The sequence below is a fragment of the Epinephelus fuscoguttatus genome, linkage group LG5 (assembly GCF_011397635.1).
Source record: "Epinephelus fuscoguttatus linkage group LG5, E.fuscoguttatus.final_Chr_v1".
Classification (NCBI taxonomy): domain Eukaryota; kingdom Metazoa; phylum Chordata; class Actinopteri; order Perciformes; family Serranidae; genus Epinephelus; species Epinephelus fuscoguttatus.
In genome coordinates, this window is record NC_064756.1 from 21,477,826 (window position 1) to 21,494,039 (window position 16,214).

The following is a 16,214-nucleotide window of genomic DNA, read 5'->3' on the forward strand; positions in this document are numbered from 1 at the left end:
CCGAAGCAGTAGTAATTAGTAGTAAGCAGCATGGAGGTCAGTGAAAATGCTGTGGTGGTTACTTCTTTTTATATATCTGTTACTCTCTTTCAAACTTGGTATAGACTAATTTGGAACGATGTTTGAGAACTGCTTGGGCAGAGATGAACAGTATTTTGTGGTGGCTCGTCTTGTTGGAAAATGGGCTAAAAGTAGCGCCTTCACCCAGGTTGTATTTTCATTAATGGAGACTGGAGCCAGAGCTGATCAATACCCTTTTCCAGTTGTGACCTTTCCCACTGCATACAAAAGCCATATGTTAGCAAGGGTTAGAAGGAAAGTGGCTAATGTTACTCAATGCAACCTTGGTAAACTGTTAGTTCTAGTCGCCAGCTGCTAATAGCTAACATTAACTAGCTCTCCTTGGGCCAATTTCAACACAGATTTATCACAATGGAGTATTATGAGAGGAAAAAATAGGGTGCATCCCCTGATGCTTTAATAGTGAGTTTACTGCTTCCTTTCATCCTAAAGGCATCCCAGGGAAGATCTCCGTTTGTCCCAAACACGTTTTCTATCGTCTCTGGGACGGTGTCCTTTGTCTCGCGCCCTGCCTTTTAGCCTGCACAAAATTGATGTGACATAACAACAACAAAAAAGGCCTCTGCCATTGGAGAATGTCATCGTATTTGCCGATAGGCTGATGAAAGTCAGCAAGGCAGATATCGGCTTATATATCCTGATGTTCTGCTGATGAATCGGTGCATCCCTAGAACAAAGAATCATTTGCTTCTCTGTGGTTACATTGCAGTGGGTTTTATCACGGCATCATTCCAAAAATGGACCAAAGCATCACAGAAATACATGGAAAAAGGTTTTAGTGTGGTGCTTCACACAAACAGGCAGCAAAGTGCATGCCTTGTGTAACCACTGAGAGAGCACATCTTGTCTATGTTTTGTTGCATCATACAGAGATAAGCCACCATGTGGTGCAACGGATTTTCTATTTTGTTTTGAATACAGAAGCTTCAGTCATATCTCAAATCATAATGCCCTGATTGCTGACAAATACCACAGGGAGTGTCACCATATCAAACTAGTCTCTTTCTGAACCCTAACAATCTCACCATGCAATAAACTTGACGTTGGAGTGCATAACAGGTTTAGTGGCTTTTTGTGCCCTTCAAGTATGCATCGAGACCACCCAACCACTTTGAACATACAAAACCCACAGTGCACTGATTTATGTAAAACTACCAGAACCATGTGGACATGAAACACGCAGCTGCAAGTTTTAAGGTCCTAGAATAAAATCTTTCTTTGCTTATCCGCTTAAAACCTGCAACATGTAACGTAACATAAGCTTCAGCCAAACAGTTGGTATAGTGCAGCGTAATGCAGACTTAGCCAATAAAGACATCATACTGTCCATTAGTTGAGTTAACACAAAAAAACTGTTCAGACCGTTTACAATAAGTTGTTAGGCTCCAGTGGTAGGACTCAAACAATTATCTCAGATCAGACCACACAAGTAAAATGAATGTACAGTTTCAGAGAGAGCACAAATCATAGAGCAAGATACACACACCACCTTTCACCATCCCAGCATGCCTTGTGCATCAAGCAAACCGTCATCGGAGCAATTGTTTTATGAGACTGTGTGTGTGTGTCAGAGAAAGACAGAGAGAGAAATGGGTGAAAGGGATAGAAAGAAATGTTTGAGGCAGTCAGATAAAGTGATGCATACAAGGATAGAGGGACATGATGAAAAAGGCTGAGAGCAGAGAGTAAAAGAAAAAGATTGAATAAGAAAAACTGAACAGGGGTATGAGCCTGGAAATGAAAGTGGGAAGTTACCTGTAGGGTCAAACTCATTGGAGGGAAGTGAGGTTTTGTCACTTTTGGGTTTCTTGTCTGGGGGGTGGTCTTTACTGAGAATGCTGCTGGTTCTAGAGAAAGAGAAACAGCCATGAGGAACAGGCACTCCCACCACAAACAGGTGGTTAAACATTGGCATTTATCCAGTATGTGCTGCCGTACGTAACACTGTAGTCTTTTATGAGTAGCATTTTTTATGGGCAGTGTCATCGTCTTGCTGTGCTACTACCCTGTATGTGCACAAGATGCAGGCAAGTGCCGGTTTAGGGGGAATTACAACAACACACAGAACCAGCAATTGTTCACTTCGGCATTGAGAATAATGTGGCGAGAGGACCTCCGAGTGTATGAATCGTGCTGAGTGTGTCTACTGTATAATGTGACAGCCAGAGAGGATGTGGAGCCGCTCCGCTGAGTGCCCAGGGAGCAAGGCCAGAGAAAGGACGCTCCTCAGAGGAGGTGCTACAAGGCCAGACTCCGGCTTGAACCTCAGGAGGCTATGTATGGCTGCCTCTGCCTATACCGGCCCCAACTGTGAAAGGCCACTGTTCTGTTCACAGTGAAAGGCAGTGATGGACCGCCCTCAGAAGAGGGACCCCTTTGTCCCTCACTGTGTATGTATGTGTGTATGTGTGTGCGTGTGTGTACATGAGTGGTGGTGGGGGGGTGTTTGGTCCAAGCTCTGAAGACTTCTGTGTTGCAGCACACCAGTTCCTAGTAAAACCTGCCTCATTTCCCTCATCTGGAGCTCTGGGTAAGTGAATCACTGGTGTGTACGTGTGTGTGGCCACAGGGTTACCTACCCATAAACACGCATATATCTTTGCAAGAAAATATAAGAAAACACGGCTTCTTACCTGTTTGCTTTCTTGGGAAACCTGCAAGATAAAACAGAAGGACCATCAGTACCTCAAAGAAATGAAGTGAAAGACTGTTAATGTGACGAAGTACACAAAAGCTGAGCTCTTTATGCTTATATGGAGGGTGAAAAACAAGATGCCAAGCTGACAGCTTCCCCTGAGACCCATACAGTGGTAAACATGATAATCCTGATCAAACATCAGAGTTCTTCAGCTGCAGATTAAAGCCTTTTCCAGGTCAAATGTCCTCCGCCTCTCAGATCTCAGCTGTGTGTGTATGTGTGTGTGCACCGTGATTTAGCTCCTCACAGACATCATGACTTGACTGTAATAATCATATCCTAATCACATCCATGGCCTGTTTCCTTCGAGGCAGCCTGCCCTGAGACTGATTACTGCCACAGAGTGATGTAGTGATGAAATAATTTTGGGATACTGTCAGCACCGTATTGGAAAAGGCCATGATTTCCAGGAAGTTAGAGATTTATTATTTTTTTAATTGATTTACTGTTTGGCAGACGCAAATTGAAATGACAATTTAGATTTAAGGACATCCTGCACTGTTAATGCTTGCAGGTGTTCGATCTTATCTTTAGGATAAAGCCTTTTGGACTCAGAGTAGTTCAGAGCGAAATACGGAGGTCTCCCTCTTTACTTTGACACTGCAGAGGACTGAAAAGTCTCAACTCCAGTAGTCTATAAGGGATAAATAAAGATATAAACTACTCTTTAAAATGGGCAAATTACCCTTTATGTTTTAGATTTCAGACACTGAAGGTAAACCTATCCCAAAGCTACTGAAATGGCAACACTACTCATATACTTTATCTTTACCTCACTTTCCACTGAAACGGAAAATCTCCTGAACACTCATGAAGTTGTGCCAATTATACGTGTAGCCCCACAGCTCTACATTATTCCTGGTGGGGTCTGTACAATCAGCATAGCTCAGAGGGAGCAGTATTTTGCTATTCTCCTTCATGTCGTATGAAAAAGCACTTCAGCTGGGTTAAATGTTATATTGTTACGTAGTTACCATAAAGCCTAAATTTAGATTCAGCTTTATTTTTTATTGTGATGACGTGGAAAGCACGGAAAAGACTGATGTCTCAGCCAGGAAATAATCCCACAAAAACAAATACCTTTTTATACTTTATTGTCGAGCCCACATCTCTTTATGCAGGGGCCTATTTACTAGGCGTGACAACAGTTTACTTCAAGTAAGGTTTGACACAGAATGCCTCAGGAAATGTAAAATAGACAAAGACAATAATAAATGGGATGTAACTCTGACTTGCCCTGGTGTTCTTTAAAATCTAAATGCACACAGCCTTAGTATACAAAACAGTAGTACGAATAACTACACCAGTCTTCCGTAATAGGGAGGACTCACGACTAACTAGCCCACATTAACTCTCTTTCTCCTGGCGACAGTGTGTCCCATTCAGAGCCATGAAGGGGCAGCTGAATGGCCCGTTTATGAAAATGCCTCAGACTGTAATAAGTTCCAGAGCCTCCAGCAGAAGAAGAAAAAAAACCTAGCTTTAAGTAGCCCACTCCCTAAGAAACCTCTGAATTGGAGAGATGGAAAAGTCAGCACATAAACACACACAGTGAACTGGGACATGAGTACGCACAAGCTCAGGGACGGCAAAACTGAGTAGGCAGATGTTGTTTTTGGTTGATCATACAGGAACAAATGAAAACGTGACAGGCAAACCGAGCTCTGAGGGGCTGGATGATGCAGCCGGCTGGCTATATGCTGAAGTAGACTTATGAAGCATGCTTTCAGAAATAATGTTGTACCACTGTGATACGTTTTTTTAATAGTTTTGTACATGTTAAAACAGTTCAAAGAGAACAAGAGGACAGAGGAACAAGAAGTCCTGAGCAGTGGCATATGAGGTGTGGGAGAGGCAGAAAGAAAGTGAAAGTCAAGGTAGAAGACAGACTGGAAAAGAGTAAAAGAGAAAAAGCATGTCTAGAAACAGCCAGTTTAGCCAAAAAGAGGTAGCCTAATCATGCGACAGAAGGTTGCAGGCTGCTCACAAATTAAGTGACAGGGTTTGCTGTTGTGTATGTTTTAAGGATATTAAACATACTGTGATTTTCACAATTACAATAAATATACAGCGAAATGCTCAGTTTTCTCAAAATACAGCATTTCTAAATGTGCAAACCAAAAATATCCCCCTTTATAGAATCCTGAACTGCCAGGCCTCTGGAAGAAGTTGGTAAAAACACACAAACCACTCGAGTGAGTGTAAAATATCCATAGTTGCCCCTCGCAACCAGATCTGGATCACTGGAAACCATTTTTAGGTTGACAACCACTTTTCCAACGTTAATATAAAATTAAAGGTTTTGTAAAATAAAATAAAAACTTTCTAAGGACAGCTCTAAACTTGGGTGGTCAGATTGCTGCCGCCACAGAGATTTTCACTTTAAAACAGCAAAATGGGTGCTGGAAAGAAAACTGAAAGAAATAATAAAATGACGAGCCGCCAGCAACACAGTGTGAATACACGACACAGCAGTACTGATAGTGAGACAGTCGAACCTTTTTGAAAAAGATGCAGAAACTTCATCACAACCTGAGAAGCAAAGAAAACCTCAATCTCGAGAAACTGCTTCCAAATATACAAACTGTTGAATGCAGCAATCAGCTGTGTGATGTGCACGTTTTAATAAGCGACACATGCCACTGAACAGAAATTCAACGAGGCCAAATCATTTGTACAACATTGCATGCCACGTAACTAAAATGATATGGTACAATGAAGTGCTGCAACCTGATATAATCCATCTTTGCAGCGATGGTTATTTCATTAAGTTAAATTCATTTACCATATCTCTGTGCATTCCTGTACGCAGTACAGTCTACATGGTGTCCTCACTGTCACAAACACACAAATGCCTCCTCAGAACTACAATGGGAGCTTTCTGAGACAGAAATGGGCAGTAGCTATTTTGAAATTGCAAAGTAAAGTTTAAAAAAAAGTAGCGTTTGGAAAAAAATGTGGAAGCAATAGTGTCCTTTACCTGAAAATAGGAAATTTACAAATAAGTATTTCAGTCTCTACTGCAGGACATAAGCACCACCATTAGCTTGGATGTTAGCATCACAGCTAACTGACAACTCAAGTCATTATGCCTGATTTATGTGGTCGCATTACAAACAATTAGAAAGGTTTACAAGCTTCATGAATTCCCATTCTGTTTTGTTTTCGCCTCCATTACGTTCTCAAAAAGGACCATTAAATACACACGACGTGAACTCATGCTGGTAATTCAAAAAGAAGAAGAGCACAATCCTCACATTCCCTGCCTTTTTGAATTTCATGGCAAACCATAAAGACTGGAGAGAGACATACTGCAATTAGGACACAATCATTAGTACAATATAAATGCAGGATTAGCATGACACTTGCTATGCTAACCTGTAGATCGTTAACAATGCAATGGATATGGGTGAGAGGGGGTTGCACTTTTTAAAGGGTGCTTTTAATATAAGTGTATGCTAACGATAGCATGGATAATAAATCATACATGCTTCCACGGCAAAATAATGTATACACAGTTGTATTTGCCACTGGAAAATATAATAGTGTAATTATGACTATACATTTTCTGAGAGGAGATGTTTGTCCCAGTGTCCCAGTATCTTGCTGGATACAGTCACTGTGAAGCTAACTGGTAATATTTACTGAAAAGTATCACTGATACACACTCATAGCTCACACAGCTACTCAGTATATCTGTAGTAAACTATCACAATGGCTCCACATTAGCAGTGAATTCTTTGTCCAGTAGACAACAGTAGTTTATTGTTCTATTTCCTAATGATACTTTTAACACTCTACTACTCTGTTAAAGAACAATAAACAACTTATATGATAACTAAGAACATACCAGAGTTGGAACAGTTAGTTGACTGACAGAAAATTAAATCAACATTGACTTAACATTTTAAAAACTCACTTTTACAAGACGGCCTACACTTTACATCATATTTTAACGTTACTGTCTTTACATATTTAAAGTCTGTACCAAGTTTGGGTATCATCATGTGAGTACTTTTACATGAACTTCCATATAGTTTGCACTTCTATAAGTTTTTAAGTCAAGTCTGTTATTTTATTGGCATTCTATTGCTTTGTATGACATCATCTTTTGTATTTGTATCTTATCAGTTGATATATGTGGTTATTTCCTTTACTTAAATTTCACCTGTTTTACATCAGCTTATTTCCCTTATGCTTATTTCTTTTTTGCACTTGCACCTCCATCTGTAAATGTACTGTGTAAGTGCTGTTTGAGATATGTGCTCTCATGGTAACCTTTTATTGTCATACAGGGGTGGCTTTCATGGATCTCTGATTTTTTTTATGTTAATTTCATTTAATCTGGGAAGTCATTTGTGCTTCAGCATTAGGTACTATACAGATGCAATTATTCTTATCATTTTAATGCAATTGCAACTTGTGTTACTCTTTATTGACAGTAAATGTCACATTTTAGGGTACTGGACTGGTGTTGACAAAAGCAAGCAGTTTAACTACGTCAGCTTGGGTTTTGTTATTGCCAATTTTCCACTATTTTCTGACATTTATTGGTCTAAATGATTAATTAAGAGATTAACAAAGAACAAGCATTAATTGCAATGCTAGAAATCCACACTTATATTGTGAGATACTTAGTGAACAGTACTGATAATACAATTTATTCTCAGTAAGCGTGGGATGTAATCATTAATATCACTTATCTCACAGTATTTGGAGGCTTATATAATCGCGTGAGTCAAGTTAGATCAACCTACAGCCTATAGAAGCTTTGCTCTGCTGCAGCACTTCAAAAAATGTTTTCTTGGACATTGTGACTCTTTCTACTTGAATAACACTGACTAATGGTAGCTGTTTTACTTCTGTGGATTTAAGTTTATATTATTTGACAGAACCTCTGAGAACAACATGCTAAAACAAAAACTTTCTTCCCTGAAAACCTACAGACAGCATTGAAGAATCACTTTCCCTCAACGCTTTCATTCCTCAGATCCAGCTATAAAAGTCTGCGTCTAAGCTGGGACCTCTTCCTGGACGGGGCCCTTAAATGTGCAGGGAGTGAGAAAGGGAGAGAGAAGGCAGAGTCAGAACAGGGTGGGATGGGAGGGAGGGGCAGCACTGGAGCGGGCCTGGGCTTGAATGCTCCATTGAGGTTTGGTGTTTTGATGGAAAACTGTGGCAGAGCTGGGCCAACTGCAGCAACAGTGGCAGCGAGAGAGGCCGGGACCAGATCAGACCATGAGAGAGAAAAAGTAGTGAAGGAGGGAGGGATGAACAGCCCTGAGGGAGCAAGACTCTGACACACAGCCATTTCTGTGAACGGGTCTCCCAAACTAAAGAGGAAGGAAAACAGTGGACAATAAGGAACTAGACCAGCTCATGCAAGATTCAGGGGAAGCACTTCAGGTTATTCTCAGTTCCTCTTAGACACAGTGAGAGAGATATATATATAAAAGTATAACTGAAAGTTTATTATAAGCAGCTGATTTAATAAAAGAGCCAACACAAAAAAGAAACTACTACCAGAGGCAGAGCAACACAGCTCTCAGCACAGGTGTTGTTGCGGCTTGGAGAGGTGGGGCCTGTCTAACACTAGGAGAAGATTGGACAGTTTGGGAGTTGCCTGCAGGCTGCAGAGATCAGACTGAGGTGTGTTTCATTCCAGGAGGTGAAATACAGCATAACCTTGCACCCTGCAAAACATCCTCAGATGTCAGATTATACTGGGAAACTTGGCAGGACTGGAGTGCAGCTCTGCGGTGACGGCACAGTGTCCTCAGCTGGGTTTTGTGCTGAGTCATGCCACTGGCCTGCCACGTTACCCTATGGAACTGGCAACGTCTCCTTTTCAGCCAGCCATTCATGCCACCTCTTTAAAACTGGTCTGTGATTCTATCTCAATGGTGTAATGATACAGTCTCCTGAGCAGCCTGATTCATGCCTGCAGCCTGCCAATGGGAGAAAACACACACACACACACACACACACAGACACACACACACAGCTTGTTATCTAATCTATATACCTGAGTCACACAATGTGGGTGCACACACAAATACACAACCAGCATTACGTCACTGCTTTCCACTCCCTGTCACTGAGAAAGAAATTGTCTACACCCACGCAGTAATACTCCTCTTTAAACTACCTTCTGTATTGCAGACTATTTCAATATCAAACACAGTGATGCACTCAATGTGCACCCTGAGCAGTGTATTCATACACTATTGTGTAAACTGGGTTTAAAGAAAAAGAGCTTTAAGTGAGTGTATGAGACAGACGCACAGAGAGAAAGAGAGGGAGAGGTGTGTTAGAGAGACAAGAGCAATAGCTCTGGAGCTCAAGCTACAGCCTCAGGGGGAAAACAGTGCCCTTTCTGCCCCAATAAACCTCATCAGGATTCCTGACATGAGGGCCGGGGGATAGACATTTCTTCACGCTATGCTGTCTGCTGTCCTCCAGCACTGGGAAAGGAAAAGAGGTGGTTCAACATGCTACACTGTCCAGGCTGCTGCTGGTCATGAGCCCTGTCACAAAAAAACCTGATAACTTTTCTAATCCACGAGTAACTTTTTTAAACTAGCTTCAACTTAGCTGTTAACTTTAGCAGTACAGCATGGGGTATGCTGAAGTGCCTGTGAGGGAAACATAAACACCTGGGATGACAGACTTTGTGTGTATCATCTGGTATTCTGCAATGATCTCAAAGATGTATTCAAAGCTCTTAGAAGCACACCTATGATGATGTTACGGATACCTCATTCTTTCCAAAGCGATAACATGTTCCATCCATTACATTACCAAGGAGATCCAGATTTGTGAGTGCAAGATGACAGAGTGATTGATAACTACAGGAAATCATCAGGACATTTATGGGACAACATATCTAAATCAAAGATTCTTAAAGTGAAAGGATAATGTTTTAGGCCTTGGCCACACATCAGGGTTGGAAATTAGCACCAGCCACCAGTCAAATGCTGGTAAAATATGCAAGTGGCTGCAGCCAAAAAATGGTAATCTATTGAGTGGCTGGTTGAAATAGACACAGTGGCAAGTGGACAAGACAGTTCAAACTGCATTTTAGGTAAATGACTTTTTGCAAAACTCCTTCCAGGGTAAAGATTTTGAGAAACTCCACTAATGCCACTATCCTTAGGCAACATTTCATGCAACGGTAGATGTGGTGAATAAAGTGCTGGCTCTAAAGTTGCTAACAGGACCTTTTACATGTTTGCACATAGATGTACAGTTACTCTTTCAATATACTGAAGAACAGAAGTGTCAGAATGCCCTACGGAGGTCACTGCTACAGGTAGCCTTTCTGTAATAGCTTTTTTTCAGGCTTTTGATTATTCAACATCATCTTCTCCTTAACGTGGCTATAAGGTTAGGGTCATTTTGCTGCCTGTTGGTTTGGCAGGCTCTTGACAACGCCTCAATTGTGTTTTTCTTTGGACAGAATTTTTTCACAACAGTCAGTACATTTCCATGCACGCAGTAGTCGAGCTAAGCTCATAGCTCGGCTAATCAGTCAAGTCGGACTTCTTGTCTTGTCTGAGTTTACATGCAGAAGAGAAAATCGAATTTCTGACCAAGTATGTCTGACTCCACCTCGATGGGCGGCACTGTGTCCTTTTTAATATCATGCGTATCGAACTAGTTCCGATTCTTGTTCAGAAACTTTTTTATATAAATCTGCGTTTCACGTTTTCATACCATCCATAAACTTCAAAATGTTTATCTCCTTTAGCTGTCGAAGCCTTAATGTAGTTTCCTCACCCGTCCAGAAGTGCGTTCTCTGCTTCTCGGTCGCCATGGTATTTGTAGCCCACGAAAGAAAAAGTGGTGCATGCACAGAACGCCGAGTCTGACTCCAGTCGGACTAAGTGGATATATGCAGTAATAGTTTGTTTTTCAATCAAATTATCTAGGTGTGTTAGTGGAGCAAGGGATAGTCCAATTTCAGTCGGACTAAGCTGTTTACATGCATTAAAAAGTCCGGTTTCAGTCGGACTAAGCCAATAATTCGATTTTCTCAAGCTGCATGTAAACGTACTGAGTGCTTGTGTGAATGGGATTCTTTAAGAATGAATGAAATGAAAACCGTTTTAAAAATACCCTTGTATGTGTGGACAATGCCTAACAGCGCAACCCTACACCTTTTCTTCCTCAGCCTCCTTTTTCCTATCTATCTGCCATGCAGAAAGCAGTGTCTTCCACTTAACCTGACTGCAGGTTGGTGACAGATCCTGTGTACTGACACTGGTTCTTGTAGAGAAAGAGTCGGGATGTGTTAGTCTGTCTAGTCACCCCTGAATCAGCAGAAACAGGCAGTGTAAGATAAATCACAGGGCTGGGGTAGGCTGCAGGTCTCTCTCTGCAGTACAGTCTCTCCCAACACACAGAGACAACATTCAATTAGAGCCCAAGAACCCAATTAGACACCCAATCAACTACAGCTGCTCGTTCACATCAACCATCCCATTTCCTCCCACAAAGATTACATAGACATATGTGTGCACCTACAAAAAGGACAAATATGTATTGCTTGTATAAATACAAAATCATTGTAGTGTCAAAGAAGGATTTAACAGCAAAAAATACAAGATATATCCCCAGCATCACATCTCTTGGGCCACTGTGCAGTCTGCAGAATATCGTGGCTTCACAAGTGTCACAGTTAGCTTGAAGGCACTACCCTAGTTCATGGCTGCAATCCCCTTAAATGGACATGTGAGGACATGACACTTGAACAAGACAGCTCGCTACCCTTGTCCCCTTTTTCTCTATTGTTGTGATCCTGTCTTTTGTGAAGTGAAAGTAATGTTTGGGCCCTGAAGCTCTATTGGCTAACAGGGAAGCATTGTAGAGGGTGTCCACAAGCATCAGCATCACAGGACTGGGTGATAGACCCCAACTCCCCCAGCAATCAGAGCCCCAGCTAATGCCTAGACTTCAACCACACTCCAACATCACTTCCCCTGGGGCATATCCTCTCTCTCCATCTCCCTCTCTTTTGCTATCTGGGAATTCATTTCTGTCCTTTTAGCCTGGTTTGTCTCGACTAGGATAACTAAAGAAAAATATTAATACCCTTTAAATAACATAAAAAGCCTGGGATAAACCACTTTTCATTTGAACTTGGCTAATTGGTGAAAACAAACTTGAAAATACAACAGTAAATACTCCCTAACGCAAGGCAGTATGAAAATGTGGTGATGATGGAAGAAGGGGACTGATTAAACCAACGAATGGTGTAAGTGATGGATGCAGTTGAGAGTGTGTGTGAAAAAGGGTGAAATGGGACCTGACAAGAATGAACAGAGTATAGTGAGAGCTGGTGTGTGCCTGCCAAAGTGACATCCAAGTGTGAGCAGAGTCTTCCTCAGGTCTTCATTTACAGTCTATAAATAAACAAAACTAAGAATTTGGTCAGTCATTCTGTGTCTACTTTCGGTAGTTGCAATTACAATGATGCAATTCTACAAATACTGTGTTTCAAACCAAGCTTTTCTTACACACATAAGTAAAACTCGGAGGATATTGCAACAGTTTTGCTACCTTAACGAAAATGTGACTATGTTGTCAATTCAAAAACCTATTTCCAGAGCACTGTGTTAAATGCACCACTGACAACTGTAATTGCAACGGTAGAATAACTCCAGGGTGGAACAAGGTAAAATGACAACATGGAAAGATGATGTGCCACTTAATTAGTACTGGCCTTTAAAACCATAATTCACATTACTAAGTAGGTGGGGTAAAAGTCGGACACGAGACACAACGCAGGATGACTGTTCCAGGAAGAAGGGACTGATGCTGGAAGGGGATCAGAGTACCGCTGTTATGGATCAATTTCCTTTTAACCGGTGCCTTGAACCTGAATGTGTCTGTGGGTGGTTGTAGTGATGGCAGGTGTTGAAAACATGAAGGTAGCATCTATTCTAGAGTAGCTGTACTTGTAACTGTCTAATTAGTGTTCACTATCTTGACATAAAAAAATCTATTCATCTTAGAGCTGTTTACCACCTGGTATTAACATGTGTCTTGGGTTATCCGATCACAAGTGGACAACTTTACATCTGTCTGTCTGCCTGGCATTAAAATGCATCTCCGCGAATCTCCAGTGACGACATTTGATCGGCCCTAACTTCCCCGCTCCAAATGCAAATTAACACATAGCTTCCATCCTTTCTTTTTGACCCTTGGGCAACTACTACTGCAGGAGTCTGAGCTCCATGCCAGGTAAAGTTGGTGAGAGTTTGCCCGCACACACACAATGACCAGGCTAACTGTTAGCATCACACTTGTAACATTACTTAAGGGTTATTAAAGGGTTAAATGACATGGTTGAACCATTTCGGTTTTGGTGCGAGTTCCTTTGGACCATTAAACAGCCAGGGACAGTTGGTGAGAGTGTGCCCGCATGCACACAGTGACTATGCTAACTATTAGCATCACACATTTAACGTTAATTAAAGGTTATTAACCGGCTAAATGACAGGGTTGATAGAGTCATTCCGCTGTTGGTGTGAGCTCGCTGTGACCATCAAACAGCTGTTGTGTTAGTTCGTTCAAACCAGGCAGATGTTGAACTAACCACTCGCTAGGAGAAAAGTAGAGTCAGATAATCAAAGACGTCAGCTGTGTAGTCAGACTTTCAGTGTGGCCCAGGACACACAGGTCAGTATCTGCACTGCTGAGACAATGTGGCCATATGCAGCCCAGGCCACCTCTGAATGTGGGCTGAGAGATCGGATCTCGAGACGCATTAGGCCCGCTTCCACTGAAGAAGTTCCTGGTACTATTTGGCAGGAACAACTATAGGAACGCCCTCTCGCTCAGCCCTCTCAACCGCCGTGTCTCCACTGAGAGAGCGGAGTATGAGGAAGGTTCCTGTAAAGTTACGGGCTCTGGATGTGATGTAATCGTTGTGCGACCATTTACTGGGGCGACGTAGGGATGCCGTTAGCTGATAGCCCTTAGCGGTGTCTGTAATAACTCACTAAATGGCCCGTGAAAAAAAATATTTTTTCCAGCGGATGTCTTAGTTACAACATGATTGAGCTATCTGGAGTAGTTTCATGACGTATCCGACAACGGGAGGCTTTTAACAGATGATGTCCTGATGTTAGCATTGCTGCTGCTGTTAGCTGTCCCTGTCAGCGGCAGCCACTGATGCTTTCTAGACATCGTGATTTCCCAAAACTGAATATATACCACACACAGCAACACAAAACTGCTTTGCTAGCTCAATCATGTTGTAACTAAGATATCCGCTGGAAAAAATATTTTTTTCACGGGCCATTTAGTGAGTTTTTTTTACATAGCGGCGGAAGCTATATATGAACGAGCTAACCCTTGTCTGCTGAGTTTTAAAAATGCCGGCTATTTTTTTGCTTTCTGTTGTCGTCACATCCCTCCTTGAGTATATCCAATCAGCACCAAGTAATCCCCAAGCCCCAGCCAGGAGTCTTTCCGGGCCATTCTGAGTACCTACACTGAGGCAGGGACTTATTTAGCCCCCATAAAAGTTCCAGAACTCTGTCCTTCGGGGGTGGTTCCTGCAGTGGAGACACGCACCAACGGCCCCGGCCCCTTAAATTACCCCGAAGTTCCTGCGGTGGAAACGGGCCTATTGAAGACACATCAGGCACCTTCACATTTGTACTTGGAGCTGTTTACTTGTGATCTGATCACCCAAAACACATGTTAATATCCGGTGTTAACAGGGCTTAAGTCTTAGACGCACCATGTCATCACCAACAACTATTCTAATTTTGAATGTGAGAAACACCCAGACTCCTTGCAAGGTCTGATACCAAGCTGTTGCACAAATCAATTACCCAGTTTCTCATGAAACTGCAGGAAGTTGTGCAGCCACTCATACTGTATAAATACAATAAAACACCAGGATCAAGTTGTGACTACTGAAAGCTATGTACCTGCAACAGATCAATAGGGACCTCTTAGAGCTTTTATACTTGCTAATATTTAATCCTTGAAGGAGAAAACATCCTAAACACCATTCAGTATAATGCAGCACCACAAACCACAACCTCCCACTTTACCATAGAATTGAATCAAACCCCCTCTGACACAATCTGAATCAATTTTTAATATGATACTCTTCATAAAAGGTAGGACTTACTGCAGAGCGATTGTGTTTGATTGCAAAAGGGCCTGTGTCCATATGGTGTTTTTCTCTGGCCGTTAAGCGCTGGCAGGGCGCTACAGAGCACTTCATCCCAGCACATTATAGAAGAAGGTGCTCCCAGTGTGTTTTTTGATGACGCTATGTTAACACACAGTTGCCTACACAGCTATCAAGTTTGTACAAGATATCACCATATCAGTATGGTGATAAAAGCACAACGCTCACAAGCAACATTCAATGCCCGGCCAATGTGCACCCACAAAGCTTCTCTGTCCTTATTATGATAGTTTTTGTCTGACATATCATACAGCTCGGATAGACACAACCAAAACATATTTCTGCTCCATCTTCCTGGTTACCAGGGTGACGTGTCCTGCCCTATATGATAGGTTCCCTGACAAAGAGCAAGAGTGATGACACCACTGCATTTCTAAAAAAGTTCAGAGATATACAACTGGTAGCACTTGCAGCAGCCACGCAAAAAAGGTGGGGTGCTTAGAAATAAGAAGCTGGGTACAGAGCCTTTTTTAGAGGTGGCCACATATGCTTTCTTCTCATTGGGAGCAACCAAAAAAAGATGCTGGTGCTCAGAAAAAACACAGTATTTGGAAACACACCCTAAGACTATACTGGTGTTTTTGGTGCAGTGGTATTTTTAGCACCATATTGTATAAAAGATGTGCTTTAATTGGCACTTGTTTTACACATAAGAGGTTCTGTAAAAAAGAAATGTTCTGAGTAAAATATATTGTTTAACAGCCTTGTAAACAAACACCCTTGATTTTAATTGACATTAAAACTGCAAAATAATTCAACTGTATGGTTTTGCTCTCTAACTCATAAGTAGGTGGGGTAGGAAGATGGGTCTTGCACACCTGCGTACAACCTGGAGCATGTTTACACTTACTATGCATTTAAAAACAAAATCAGCGTCGAGATACCACCTTTATCACATAATTAGCCAAGAAATAATAAGAATGCATCAGCTGGCAATGACCTGGTGATATTTAGGCTGACAAGAGCTTGCTGTGATCTAAATTGCTGTGACAAGTGTTTTAATGGAAAAGGAAGGTCTACAGGCTACAACAAGTAGGGGTATGCTATAGTTAGAAATGATTCACAGGATTTTCTCTCTGCTCTTGACTTTAAAATAAGGGGAGAAAGTGAATTCCTTCACAATCTTGAAACATCACTGCCTTTAGGGAACTTGCACTCTTACAATTGCAGCTGGATAGGGAATATTACACAGTATAAAGAACCAGGACAGCACCTGACAAG

At 41.8% G+C, this 16,214-nt stretch overlaps 1 protein-coding gene across 4 annotated transcripts in view; it reads right to left on the reverse strand.

Moving 5' to 3' along the window:
* The window catches only part of arhgef12a (Rho guanine nucleotide exchange factor (GEF) 12a), a 45,772-nt gene that overhangs the window by 24,995 nt on the left and 4,563 nt on the right, over positions 1-16,214 (reverse strand). For all 4 annotated transcript variants that reach the window (XM_049576048.1, XM_049576049.1, XM_049576050.1 and 1 more), the window contains 2 exons: positions 2,715-2,735; positions 1,837-1,928 (listed from right to left, as the gene is read on the reverse strand). In XM_049576048.1, the coding sequence (XP_049432005.1) occupies positions 1,837-1,928; positions 2,715-2,735 (113 nt within the window). The remainder of the gene's footprint in view (positions 1-1,836; positions 1,929-2,714; positions 2,736-16,214) is intronic.